The sequence below is a fragment of the Larus michahellis genome, chromosome 1 (genome assembly GCF_964199755.1).
Source record: "Larus michahellis chromosome 1, bLarMic1.1, whole genome shotgun sequence".
NCBI lineage: Eukaryota > Metazoa > Chordata > Aves > Charadriiformes > Laridae > Larus > Larus michahellis.
In genome coordinates this window covers 149,126,162-149,140,263 of record NC_133896.1, presented here as the reverse complement: position 1 = coordinate 149,140,263, position 14,102 = coordinate 149,126,162, and the positions used below count along the sequence as shown (strand labels likewise).

The following is a 14,102-nucleotide window of genomic DNA, read 5'->3' as shown; positions in this document are numbered from 1 at the left end:
GTGTTAATTATTCTCTTTTGGAAAAGAAGGTTTAAATAGTTACACAGATTTCACACTTAAAAATGTAAAATTTAGCTATCAAATCCTCGGCCGTGAATGTTACAGAGTCTCCAAAGTCATCACCCAGACAAACAAATTGCAGCACATTTCAAATATTTTGAAGGTAAACATTCAAAGATGAACTTTCAAAGATGTTTTCCAACCTGGACAGTACTTAATTAATTTGAGTGTATTCAGTTAATCAGAAGACATCCTGGTTTGGTACAGCAGTATAAAGATAATTGACTCCAAAAAAAAAATCCAAAATTTTATATTACAATTCCCTCATCCCACTTGCACAGGTGTTTTCACACTAGCCCATACACTACAGCAAATTCCTTTAAATTTATTTATTTTGGGGATTTGTGACACCTGGCCAAAACAGAAAACACATGCCTGGTGTCCCTGCAGGCTTGCCCGCTACATTACTGCCCCTTAAATTGTGCCGCTTGGTGGTGCAGGAGCAGAAGGAGAGCAGAGCTGCCTCATCCCAGGAGGGGCTGACCCTCGCATCCTGAGCAGGTGTCCTCCCTGCTGCCCTCAGCACACCAGAGACGGGTGACACACCAAGGGATACTAGGGACCACAGTGCCAGAGGCAGAACAGATGCCCTCCTGTTCAGGGGTGGCAGGGATAGCTGAAAGCATGAGAAATTCACACCAATGCCAGCCCCATCCAGAAGCTGAAGACCACAAATGTGAACACACTCCAGAAGTGGCTCTGCCCATCCACAGGGCAGAGAGGACCGTGGGGGTGGGAGGAGCTGCTGGCAGGTGTCTGGAGTCCTGCAGTCCCACCCAGCACCGGCCACCATAGCCTTCCCTTTGGCACCAGTCACCCAGAAAAATTAAATTATTTTATCCATAAAAAGAAGAGCCAAGTGTTGGAAGTTAAAATCTGTTGTTGCAGCTCAGAGATACCACAGTGTCGGCAGAAGATGGAAGCCAGCTGCGCCCATGCTGCAGGGGATGAGCCCCTGCTCTCCTCCCACCCCCCACACACCCCCTTGGGCTGTGGCCGAAGGACAAAGTCTCTGCCTGCAGCAGCATCGTGTATGGCATGGGTCTACAGGGACAACGCAGCCTCTCACGTTGCGGGTTTTTTTCCTATGGACAATTATTTCTGGTTTGAAATTTCTGAAAAGGAATCAAATTGTCCCAATATATTTCACTTTTGAGAGAAAGCCTGATCTGAAAAAAAAGTTTAGATTTCCACCTTCATTTTCACATTTTTCTTTTTTTTTCCAACTTGCTGCCCTCTCTTTACAGCCCTCCATTGTTTTGCTTCCTTCTTCACTCTGCCATTGACAAGGACATCCTCCCCACTACTACCAAAAAAAACCCCAAACCGGTATTCTCAGTCTGCATCAAAAAGTCTGTTCTTCATAATTTTGTCCCCAAGAGATCCCTCTGTTCTGTCTGATCATCCTCCTAAGAAAGAAATAGCGTGGCAGAAAAAGTGGATTATGTCCTGTTTATATGTCTGTCTGGGGGAAGCGAAGGTTCAACACTGCATTAGGTCAACATCAGTACTTAATTTTAGTAGCCAAACAGCTTGCAGCACATACCTCCTTTCTCAGCTCCTGCTTTGAAACAATAATCACATTTGGAGGATCCCCGACAGCTGTGGCAGCCCCCCCAATGTTTGTGAAGATTACTTCTGCAATCAGGACATGCCTAGGATCAAGATTAAGTACTTCGCAGAGCCTGTGGTATAAAGAGAATGAAAATTAACTTCGTACCCTATGGCTAAATTACCTTAAATCTTAAAATTTACAAAATTTACAAAATGCAGTCACTTTACTGAAAAATTGCAAGATTTTAGACATAATATTTATGTGCATATGTGTGTGTGATAAAGTTTAAATTGTGCTACATTTTATGTGCTACAGTAATTATAACAATATAAATGCAAAAAAGACAGATTTTTTTTTTTTTTTACACCTATAATGCAATAGTTAATGGTAACAGAAGTGATGCTTTTTAAAAAAGCATTTCATTAAAATGAATCGAGTGTTACAAAAGTTGGCCTACGCAGAAAAGAGCATTTCAAATTTTCAGCACCTTACAACTTTTTAAACCACGGTTCCCAGGCTACAGTGACCTATGGAAAACTATTCTGGGAAACCGCAGGGTCTGCACTCAGCATCAGTTGTTAATTTTCGCGTGGGGAGCGGTGGTAGAGGATTGTGCAGGCAACCTATTAGCCATGAATCGTCTATTAGAGGCCTCAGCTTTCAGCCTACATTTACCTGGTTTATTCTGTCCCTACTTTTCCCCTTCTCTAAAGCTTGACCGTATTTCTATTTGTAATGTAACAAGAGCAGAAAATACACATGATTAAACAAGTCTCAAAATGTTTTTAGCAGTTCAAAAATATGTAATGCTTCTTTAGTGAGATGTTTCTTTAATAAGAAAAACTAAAATGCTTCTTTAATAAGAAGCATCTTAAAGTGCTCTGGCAAATACTGGGATTGACTCAGTAACCTCATGATCCATTTCAACTCAGAGCCCACTTACACACAGTAATCTTCACGCAGATTACTTCAACTTGCACAAATTACATTTCCGCACAGATCCGCACAATCCGCTCATTTCTGAAGCACACGTTTGACTTTCAACTTGTGCCATGGTATTAAGGGCTGAAAGTTAGGGTCACACCTAAGCTCTTTGCAATAAGGAACGACTGCTTTTCTGTTCATGGCTTATAAAAACATTGCTATGGTGTGTAAAGACAGAGTCTATACTTAAATTATTGCCCCCTCTACCTAACACAGGATGGGGGGGCTGAGTGGGCAGCAAGAACGCTTTCTCAGGGTTGCTTTGCTGTAGTGCCGTCACACGTTTCCCCGAAGGAAGAGTTGAGCTTTACTGTTCAGTCTAAGTCTCTAGTATTAAAACCTATATTTCAAAGGTAAAAGAGTGTATTGCACAAAAGCTTAACTTGATATACTTAGGCTGTCACCAAGACTGTCAATTTAAAACTCAGGAAAAAAAGAGTCAGATGACACATATGTCAGTACATAAAAAATCCAGAACAAAATAACTGCAAAAATCCACTATTTCCCCAACAGCATAAAATTATGCAGTTTAGGGGTACTTTGTAGTAGAACTGGCCCAATTGCACCAGTTGTGGTACAAGACTGCAATTGTACTTGTAATTTTAACTTCATCACTCCTTGATTTCCAAATGTTTCAAAATATAACCTTAACTTTTCTTTAGTGATTCTTTCTTGTTGATGGGCCTAGTGACAGCTTGAAGAAAGAACCTCTGACGTACGCCAAGAAAGGCCAAGCCCAAAGTATAAAACCATCAGAATGTGTTACCTACATGGCAGGATCCAACTTCTTCAGTTTACTTACCCTAGGTATATAGTTTCCCATGTGAACAACAGTTAGCCTTTTCCAGTTCCCAATAACAAACTATCTTGAAAAAAAACTATAGCTAAAAAGGGGTAGTTATTAATTTTTTCTTATCAGCTTACTACAAAATGCAGAGAGAAACACGTATCATGTTTTACGTCTTATTAATGGAAATATAAATCCTTATATTCGTAGTCAGCAGGATTTTCTGCAAGCTTTATCTCCATGGCAATGGCAGTGCAGTGCAACACAGTGAAGCTGTAGACAAGGGCTGAAGACAATGGCAGTAAGATAAAAACAGAAAATGACCCCCAGCATGAAGCTTTCACAAATAGGCAATTATTTGGTTTTACTAGGCGAGATAAAATTTTATTTTAGCTTTGATAGTGATTCAAATACAAATGTTTCCCACATACTGAGTTTCCCCTTCCTCAGTGTTATAAACTCATTTAGTATAAAACTAAAATACTTAGTATACTAAGTATTTAGTATTTACTATGAAACTCCAGGTGGCTGCAAAGGCAGAGGCTCTCTCTCCGCAAGGAGCCACATGGAGAAGACAAGGGGCAACAAATCCAGGTTACACTAAGAGAGATTTCACCTCAACATAAGAAAAAAAATTTCTATGGTGAGAACAATTAACCACTGGAACAACCTCCCTGGGGATGTGGTAGAGTCCCAGTCACTGGAGGTTTTCAAGATGCAACTGAACAGGGCTCTAGATAATCTCATCTAGGCTCCCTTTCCCATGAAAGGTTGGACCAGATGGTCTTTTGAGGTCCCTTCCAACCTGCGTTACGATTCTTTGTAAACAGAATAAATGCTACAATAGCACTGCCTGGGTACAGTAGTTCATGATGCATTGACGTCTGTATTTCAATCTATTCACAACTATACTTAATTCAAAATATTCTGCAACACAGCTACAGAAAACTGGTGTTTAATAGTTCCAGTGTTGCTTATTGCTAGAGGTGAAATTATTGATTGGAGTAAGGCAAAGTCATCTCTTCAAAATATAATCGGACAGAAGACAAATGGAGCTTTCACTCACCAGTTGTTTCCCAATCTAGAATAAATTCCACTTGCAAAATTGGGTTTTACTGCTTTACGCTACATTTTAAAGTGGGAGCATACCTTGATAGAATTTTGTGTACTTTAATGTGCTAATGACTGCAAACATCACATCACTCAGACTCATTTTAAAAACAAACTAGATCTTTCTGAAACTGTACTGGATTAACCAGATTTCCCCAGACAGGCACAGGTTAAACCGTGATTTATTATCACACACTGATTAAATGTAGTTGCAAATCACAAGTTGTTAATTTACAGAAATCTGAAGTAATTAAATTCACTGTTCTCTATTAAAAGTTCCAAATATCTAATCTCAGATTGCGGAATGAAGCAGTGTCTGTACAAATGTCATGATCACCAACAGGAAGAAAATTCAGTCTCATATTCCAAAACAAAGCTTTCACTTGGAATCTGGAAATCTTTTTTAATTTCTTGGTCACCAGTATTAGAAGGGATAACAACTTCCCTGAAACATAAATTACTATCTAAAATTGTATATAGATATTAGGCAGTAAAGGACAAGGCAGCTTTAGTTAAAAAATTCTCTCTGCTTACAGGAAAAAAAAATCACCTACTAGGGAGTATTTGGTGCAATATGCTATTGCAGTTCAGATACGCAGACAAACCAGAACAGCTGGCTGCCAAGGCAGTATAACAGGCTTCAGATACGTGCTCACTATTAACACAAAGGGAAAAGGCAACCAATCCTTTTGAAAACGTTAGCTCTTTACTCTACTACAATAGCAGTATTTGAAGTTTTGATTTCCGTGTAGACGACCAAAAAAAGTCCAAACAAGCATTTTGCACACATGTCTACTGCTGATTGCTGGCTATAAAAGACCAAGTCCAAAAACATAACAATAAAGTACCTTATGGTTACTGGAGTAAAGAGCAGCATAGTGGTAACATTATCCAAAAATGCAGAAAGAATTGCAGCAATGAGGCACAGAAACGTAATCATGGCCCACACCTTGCCTCTAGAGAATCGATAAGCCTAATAAAACCAAAAAAAACAGAAACAAAATTAAGGGACCAGATCACTCCAGCTTGGTTTTCAAAAAATGACAGATAAAACAACTTCACTAAAGATGAGGCAACAGTGAGTTCAGAGCATTTGCTACTTCATGCACCTCCAATAGCATCCTCTCCAATACTAATTTATTTAGAAAGAAAACACTTTGTGGAAGTGGGCAAACATTTCCATCATGCAGAGGAAGAAACAAGCCTGAAGAGACACCGTGCTCCTGTGCCAGGGACAACGGGGGTCTGTGGCAGGAGCAGGGCTGAGCCTCCACCTTCTGCCCACATGCCCGGGTAAGTAACACAGTTCAGAGTTCCCATCCTCTCCACACTCTAGGACACCTTCCCCATCCTCTGAGCAGCACTGCCGGGGCTACATAGTCTGGGCATCAGTGTAGGCAGGGGTTGTGTCCACCCATGTTTTGTTTAGGGGTTCTGTGCTCGAAGTAGTCCTCCTTGTGACTTCTTTTTTCTCAAGAAAATTAAGCTTTGCAGCAGGTGAAGGAGCCCCTCACCATGGGTAGTACTTGCTTTACAACCAATCCATCAGAATTACCCTTTTCATGTAATCTTTGGCTCTTCTACTGTGCAAAGGTCTGTGGCCATTTTTCATGTGTGATCGTAAAGCTAATGATAGTTCCCATACTTCCCCTCTCCCACTGACAGGCATAAATACAGATTTCAATTACAGCAGAACTGCAGTCCTGGGGGAGGTCAGTGGAATAACTCAGCTTTATGCTGCCCATATGCTTGTGTACCCTACCTGGGTCTTTTTCCTTTCTCCTGTAGAAACAGAATTGCCTTAAGGGCTTCCTTTCATCCCTAAGAGATTTTTCAAAATTACAAGTTGACCACTGTCATTTCTAATGTCATAAATATGCACTGCCCTGAGAAATGTTCTTCAAAGACAGTGCTAACTTGATTAATCCCATAATAATTAGAAGTACCAAAACAAGCCTACCTTTACTGCACAATAGTCAAAGAATCCAGTCTCTGAAAATATGGCCACCAAAACCATCTACCGAAAGATGAAGAAAAACAGAACAGCTTGCAACTGAATTATTACACAAAAACAAAGCCATGCAGTTTGTGATACTGACAAAAGTCCTTATCTGACACAGCTCTGAGAATCTGATCACCTTCATATTAGGATACCAACTACAGCTGCTAAATATCTCTTGTTAATGCATCGTGGTGAAACTTAGTTCTCAACAGAAACAGCCTGTAAATGTCATACTAGTCTGGTTGAATTTTATTTGTAGTGACTAAGTGGGCATCATACATTAAGTACTCAATGTATCTATCTATCTCCCTTATGTCATTAATCAAGAAAAGCCAATACGTGGGTTTGCTTTCTGCAGTAATGCTTTACAGACTGCAGAAGACAACAGCTCCCAGAATTGCTTGCATTTTCACACATTTCTGGGAGGTTTCCTGTCCTTCCATCTTTGCTCCCAACAGATTTTTTTTTTGCTTTCTTTTTCTATGGGGAAGGCGGGGAGCAGGCAGCAGTATCAGGAAATAAGAAATGCTCAGAATGGCAACAGATAATTGTAATTTTTTCTCTATATATTGTATATTTTTTGTTACAGTTTAATAACACTTGGACAACTCTTTTTACCATAAATAGCTCTGGGCAAAGTGATTAAAATAATATATTATTATGACCTAATCAGATATTTCTCCTCCATTTCTGGTTTGCTTTAGTTTTTTGGCTCCAAACATAGCACTGGCTAAGACAAAGAAAATCACTTTTCCAGCAGAGTGTGTTTGAGAAAGGTTTGAGGAAACAAAATTATCAAGATAAATGAGAGTGATAATACGTGGCACTTAAACAGGTCTTTCCATTTATAGACCTCAAGGATGTTTTTAGTATGTTATCAACACAATTTTAGAGATTTGAAAAAAAAAAAATAGAAAAGGATCAACATTTTCAAAAGGCTCTTTCAGAGGTCTGATCATCCTTCTTTTTGATAAATCCCTTGAGGCCCAAATTTTCATCATAACTTGTCTCAGTAAAACACAAATAACAAAATGTTTCAAAAGGAAACATCCCTATACTGAATGTGATTATTTCATCCCATTTAGAGCAAAAGATAAGTTTTAGTTACCATTCCAAACAGCAGTGCCAGCGTCTCATAATCAATCCACTCCACCACTTTGACCATACTTGGCCTCTGCAATCAAAAAATACAATTACCAGTGAATGCCACGAAACACCTAACTTGCAATTAGCTGTGAAATATAAACTCCACTTAATTTACGAACCATTTAAATAAGCTACAATGGAAATTAATAAGTGTTCCTACAAGGTATACAAAAAGGATTCTTTAGTATTACCATTATTACTATTATTATTATTATTACTAATTCAAAGTACTGCAGGCATCCTAAGTGGGTCATTACCAAAAGCCTACATTAGGCTATTGGTTTATCTAGTCGCTCCTCAGGTAGCATTACAGAAATAAAAGATAAACAAGTTATATGGTACACCCCAGTTTCCTTTTTGGTAAGAGAACAAAAGCATACTGCTTCACCTGTGAACAAACTGGAGGGAATTTAAAAGAACATAGCAATGATGTGGTGGCCAGTTAAGAGAAAAACAGAGAAAATCAATCAGAGGTTTCACTAAATAGCAACTAACAAGTAAGCAGGGGGGAAACAAAAGGATTGGAAGGTGTAAGCATGAGGTGTAACTATTTAGGGTAGTACACGGTAATGTATTACCATTTAGGTTTGCTTGGTAACCTAACATTACTGTAAATAATGCTGTTAAAGTAACTCTGAATTAAGCTGAAAATGGCTGTGCTCAGCTTCCTGCAGATCAGAATAAAATAGCGTCAAGTGCCTTTTTTCTGCTCTTCTTGTCTATAGCCTAGGCTGACTTGTTTTCCCCAAAATGCTTCCCCATCTCAGTTTCTGCCCTACCATCTCTCACTCTTACAAAACACTGCTGTGTCCTGTGCCAAATGACAAAAGGGCACACACTGAAATTTATGATATCATACCCAGAAACAAAGTGAGCACTTACCAAATTGGTAACTTACCTCCCCAACAGTAGCTAAGGCGGCTAAAGCTGCCAAAGAGCCCAACATCGCTGCAAGGGTCCTGTGAACAATCTGCAACAAAGGGTAAGAATGACCAGAGACTCCAGAGTCCAGAAACTCCTTACTACTAAAAAGGAGGAGGAAAAGGGATAAAAACACCTGTAGTTGATTCTTTTCTTGGTTTGTTCGGGTTGTTTTTTTTAACTTATTGCACCCCATCCCCCTTCAGAAAAACCTGACCAGAGAATGACTGATTACTTTGCCTCACTATAGGATTTTATTTAAAAAAAAAATAAAAATGCCATGCCTGTGGGAAAGCCTACTAGGAAGTCCCTACTGTGATCTCAGGGCAGAGAAGGGTCTTGGGCACCAGTTTCTTATATCTGCCAATGGGTGACCCAAGAGGAAAGCAATTAATCTTCCCTAACTTAAGGATCAAAAAGCCTAGTCCTATTGGCTTCCCTTCACAGCCCATGAGAGGAAGATGTGTGCCCAGGAGGTGATCCACCCCATTCTTTTTAGGTGCTTGTTCATCTCCAATGTCTACAAAGCAATTCCCAAGCAAATAGCTCAGACCTGGGCAGGTGAATCCCACACACGCTAGGACATACTAGGCTTTGAGTTTCCAGGTCCAGTTTGTGGTCTGTGACACAGATAGACCTGGCAAGCCTGTGCACCTGCTTTCTGTCTCACACACACAGTTTTCTTCCTTCATAAAGTGTTTTTTTACACCAGCATTTTCTCTAAAAACCGTTTTGGCTTCAAGAAAGCCATATATTTCAGCTAGAATCCTCTGGATAATTTTGCCACTGTTTCCTCAGTTCCTCAAAAGCTGCTTTCACCAGCGTATAGACTAATCCAGCCTTGAAAAGTGCTTCTCTCCCGTCTCTGATGTTTCTCTAGCATGCATCTGAATGCATCTGAAACGAGGCCCCAAGCCTCTGACAACAACACAGACATTTATTTCATACAGCAACAATTACTACAGTATATGGACATTTGTCCACTTTTATGTATCTAATGAATACATTGCACTTAAAATTCTCAAGGAGAAAGTATAAAAAGTATGCCCTGAAAATGTGCTTTTTCCTCCAAGTGCTCATTTGTAGTTATTTAATCCACCATGTCTGGAAGAATATAGATTGTGTAAAATAACTCGGTTAAAGTAAGAATGTAATTAATGAAAATGACACTACAAAAGATGAAATCTAATTAACAGCATTTACTATTAATGTGTTTCAATATTATTCAGACACAAGTCAGAATTATTTCTGAGATAGAAATAAGGCAATCTAGAAATATTTCATTTGCTGCTAATTTCATAAGAAATATTTTGCTGATAAGAAACAATAGGATGTGGACATGTCAAGGCCCTCCTGCCTGCTTGTAAAGGAAAAGCAAAAAGGGAAGATTTGGCTTTGGTTTCTTTCCTTGAAGATAAATTTTTAACAGTGAAGGTAAACAACTAAGCAATTTACCAAATTACTAGAAAAATAAATACATAAATGACTACTTTAGTAGTCAAAAGAAAAATCTGTCTCATTCTCCTACGTTTTTCCTCAAAATGCACTGGGGAATAATCTATTCATAGTGATAAAGCAGCAGGTCAGACCAAGGCTTTTATGTCCTAACGACCTAAAAGTACATAGCACAGATTACAGCTCCCACCAGCTCCCATAGAAGTGTGTCTGATAAGTTGCTGTTTCATCTTTGATTTCCAGTTTCAGAGCATCGATATGAATGCACACGTATGGCTCTTCTGATTCTGCAAAGGTGGGGGGCATTTGATAACGTTTCACAGTTCTTGTGGCTGACGACAGGGTGCAGTAATTAGACTTTACAGTTCTCTCCCATAAAAGACACAAAGCAGAGATGTCAGTTAGGGAAGAAGTTCAGCTTCTTACCAGGGCAAAGTAAGTTCAAAGGTAAAATACCAGGGAATCCTCAGCTGTCCTGAGACTGGAGGCTTTCCCCTCATCTAATCCCCACACAATTTAGATAGCTCTTTTGCAGTTCTCAGAAAGATATCACAGGTTTTCTGAAATTTGATTGGTTTAGATTTTTTGTATTGTTACTTTTGAATATTTACACATAAGCATTTTTGCTGTCACTATAGTATACTTAATTGCATACATTGGGTTGACTGCATTTTCAGTTTCCAAGAGTTTGCTGTCACCTGTGGGTGAAATTTCCCTTAATTTCTACAGAAAGATGGAAAAAAAAATCTGTACAAATGGAGCCATCTGTCAGTTCCTTCATCCTAGTGAATTTTTCGAGAAGGATATACAAAAGCACATCCTGAAGAATGAACAAAGACTATTCAGGTGTGAAGCTCTATTACAAAAAAATTGTCAAAAGTACAACTCTTCATTCCAGCAAACTATCAAGTGGAAGTTATACAGTAACATAAAGCCTAGAAAACACGGTTATGTAAACTCCAAGACATGTAAATATTCAAAAATTGAGATTAGGGGAGGTTTGGGAAAGAATGGATTATTTTTAATTTTCTTTTCACATAAAGCAGACCCCAAACAAATAATATATTTGTAAAGGCATTTTTAAAAGCTTACAAATGGAGAAATTAGGGCATACAGGTCATAAACTGTGACACTCTTTGAACCACAGTTCCATCTAATGCACATTTGGAGGGCATTACATACTTAAAATTCCATCATTATTCTTTCAGAAAATAGTACAGACCTGATCCAAACCCTTTCAAAGAGCGTGAGGAGGATGAAAATCATTTCAGGATCAATCTCAGAGTGTATCCATAAAAAAAAGCTCAGGTACAGAATTGAAAGAGGTCAGAAATAACACAGAGATTAAACCCCAGGAAAGCTGAGATATTTGGTGGACTTTTTACTCTAAAGACATTTTGAAAGATGAAGTGAGAAATCATCTGTACTCATCTGATCCTTCTCATGGTTGAGAAAATGCATACCTTTGTGCATCTCTTGTAAGAAAAAACATTTACAATGAAAGAACCCCAATTCATAACAAGTTTCTCTTTCAAATAGGAATTGCCTATAAGATCACAAATTTGGGTTGGCTGCATCAGCCTGACTGGGTAGAGTTTTCATTTTACAAGCTAGGAACAGAAGCAGAAGGAAATGATGGGCCAAAAGTTACTTCAGTAGCAAGGGTGACCAAACTCAGGTAGTAAGTCCAGGGCTACAGCCCCAAGCGCTGGTCAATCCAGCCACTGCAAGTAGGCTTCTGGTGTCAGAGATAAGTGGTTATGGCCTCCTGAAGCAACTCAGACATTTATTTCCATTTCCACCCTCTTGCACAAAAACACCTCCTCACATGCTCCCATCCTCTCTGTCAAAGCCACATGCCAGTGACCTCTTATTTTCTCCTCACTCATTTCTTTCATGCCACAACTGGATCCCTGCATTCCAATGATTCAGTCAGTTTTAGCACACTCTAGCACACTTATTATAAAAGTTCCTTGCCTCATTTCCCAGAAAGGTTTCTTGAAAAAAACAAGCAACGGCCATTGAGACAAAAAAGACAGAACAGAGGAGGAAGATACAGAACTTCTAGTCTATCAGTTTGCATGATAGAGCTCCCCACCTCTCAAACCAACTACAAACCTTTTCATCTCTTCACAGAAGGGGCATCTTCACCATCAACACCAACACCATCTTTATTTCTGTCTGAAGAATGCCTAGCAGTTCTGATTTAATGAAACAGCAAAAGATAGTGCCTGCCTTTTACAAAGGGACAGTTATCTCAATACAAACTGCTACTGAAACAATGCAGCCCAGATTTCACTCTTTACAATGCGTGACTCAGTCATAGAGCCCACTGATACAGGAGATCTCTAGGCTGACAGCTGAAAAGATTTCAAAAAAGGGAAGGGATATTTGCAGAATTTTATATAAGTAATGAAAACACCCAAAGCTGCAACAGCAGGAGCTATTAAAAATAACATCAACAATGTAGGTATGGTGATAACAACATCATAGGGTCGTGCTATGGGGTCAATTCAGAAATGGAAAAGATTAGAAAAAAACTGCTATAGCAATTTTGTTTCATGATTATCTGTAGAAAGTTTGTCTCATGATTTCCTGCTGTGTGGTAAATAAAACGTGCCGAATGCTGGTTCTGTATGGTGGCTTCCATACTCATTTCAGGAGTTAATTATAAGCTAAGAAATTAAAGCAACCCAAGTCATTTATGCCACCAGTCTTTGTGCTTGATATTAATTAAAAATATACATTTCTGGAGCTATAATGCAAGCTGGATTTAGCAACCTAGACCTTCTCCAGATTTAAATTTCATCTATCTGAAAGTGCTTTGGAATGTTTGCACAGAGTTCACCAAATCTTTTGGTACACTGCAATAGCATCATTATAAAAAGAATTCAAAATTCCAAACACTACCTTGTACAGTGCTCCAGGAGGTATAAGGATATTATTTAGAAGCCAATTGAATGGTGACCTGTATGCTATTTCAGAGCATGCACTTCCCAGCTGAAATCCAGGGCATGCATATTTCCAAAATGTGCTTCTGAAGATATTTGATAAATGATACATCATACCAAATATTTGATTTCCACAAGTCCTTCTTTATAAGTGATAAATGGCAGCTGAAAGATGACTGTCAGTGACTTTAATGTAAAGCTTCAAATGCAGCCTCAATTCATTTCTTGTCCATTTTTTCTCCACTGAAGCCTGTTGCGTTAAACTGCTTCTTTTACTGAGAAATTAATTTTCATTTGATAGAGTGGCAGCATTGCTACATTTCAACAGGAGGCAGTTATTCCCAAGCCTATGTCTACATATGGGTTTTATGCATTTCCCACCTGCCTCCAGAGTAGCTGAGGCCTTCCCTATAAAATCAACAGCCAAATCCCTCTTAGACTTCATAAAAAGTGTCTGGTTTGATTCTTTATTTTTCTCGGGACAGGGAGGGAGAGAAGGGGAGTAAAATTTGCTCTAGGATACCTTTTTTTCTGACCTTATGCTTTATATCTATTCCTTTTTATGTTTTAATAAAGGTTTATTGGGTTAAAAGAAGATATCCTCAGCAGTGGAAGAGGGTTTTTTCAAATACAAAGAGCTTGTTTTTCCTAAAGATAATCAAGACAGTATTAGCCTAACTGCCTCTGGAAATGTGTCCCTTACTCAGATCCCTTGATGGAGATTATCTTATAATTTCTGTCACATACTTTATAAATTTTAGTTTAGTTGCCTTGAACTATTCCAGCTGTTTTAGCAGGATACAGGCAAAACTTCAGTCTCTCACATTACACGTATTTGATCCACTTATGGTTTGGAAAATTAGCACCAAAGCCTGAAACTGACATCAGAAGCTGAAATCAAAACTGAAATTTGTAGAAAAACAATGGCAATTTGGCTAATTTAGGTAATTTTTCCTAACTCTGTCAAGCAATATAAATGAAAATTTGGGCTTATATTAGAAAACAAGGGTCAACAAAGCCTTGCAATACATTGAACCCTGCCCTGCAGTAGATCCACTTCAAAGCCGAATGGCATCAAATTCTCCATTCATGAGAATTTGCTTTGCTTCTGGCAAATTGCACAATTTGGAC

At 38.8% G+C, this 14,102-nt stretch overlaps 1 protein-coding gene across 1 annotated transcript in view; it reads right to left on the bottom strand.

The window, feature by feature from the left end:
* Nucleotides 1-14,102, bottom strand: part of OCA2 (OCA2 melanosomal transmembrane protein) — a 173,212-nt gene that overhangs the window by 108,988 nt on the left and 50,122 nt on the right. Inside the window, exons 9-13 of the mRNA XM_074608185.1 lie at nucleotides 8,543-8,614; nucleotides 7,607-7,672; nucleotides 6,457-6,513; nucleotides 5,345-5,469; nucleotides 1,607-1,745 (exon numbers count right to left, since the gene is read on the bottom strand). Of these exons, the coding sequence (XP_074464286.1) occupies nucleotides 1,607-1,745; nucleotides 5,345-5,469; nucleotides 6,457-6,513; nucleotides 7,607-7,672; nucleotides 8,543-8,614 (459 nt within the window). The remainder of the gene's footprint in view (nucleotides 1-1,606; nucleotides 1,746-5,344; nucleotides 5,470-6,456; nucleotides 6,514-7,606; nucleotides 7,673-8,542; nucleotides 8,615-14,102) is intronic.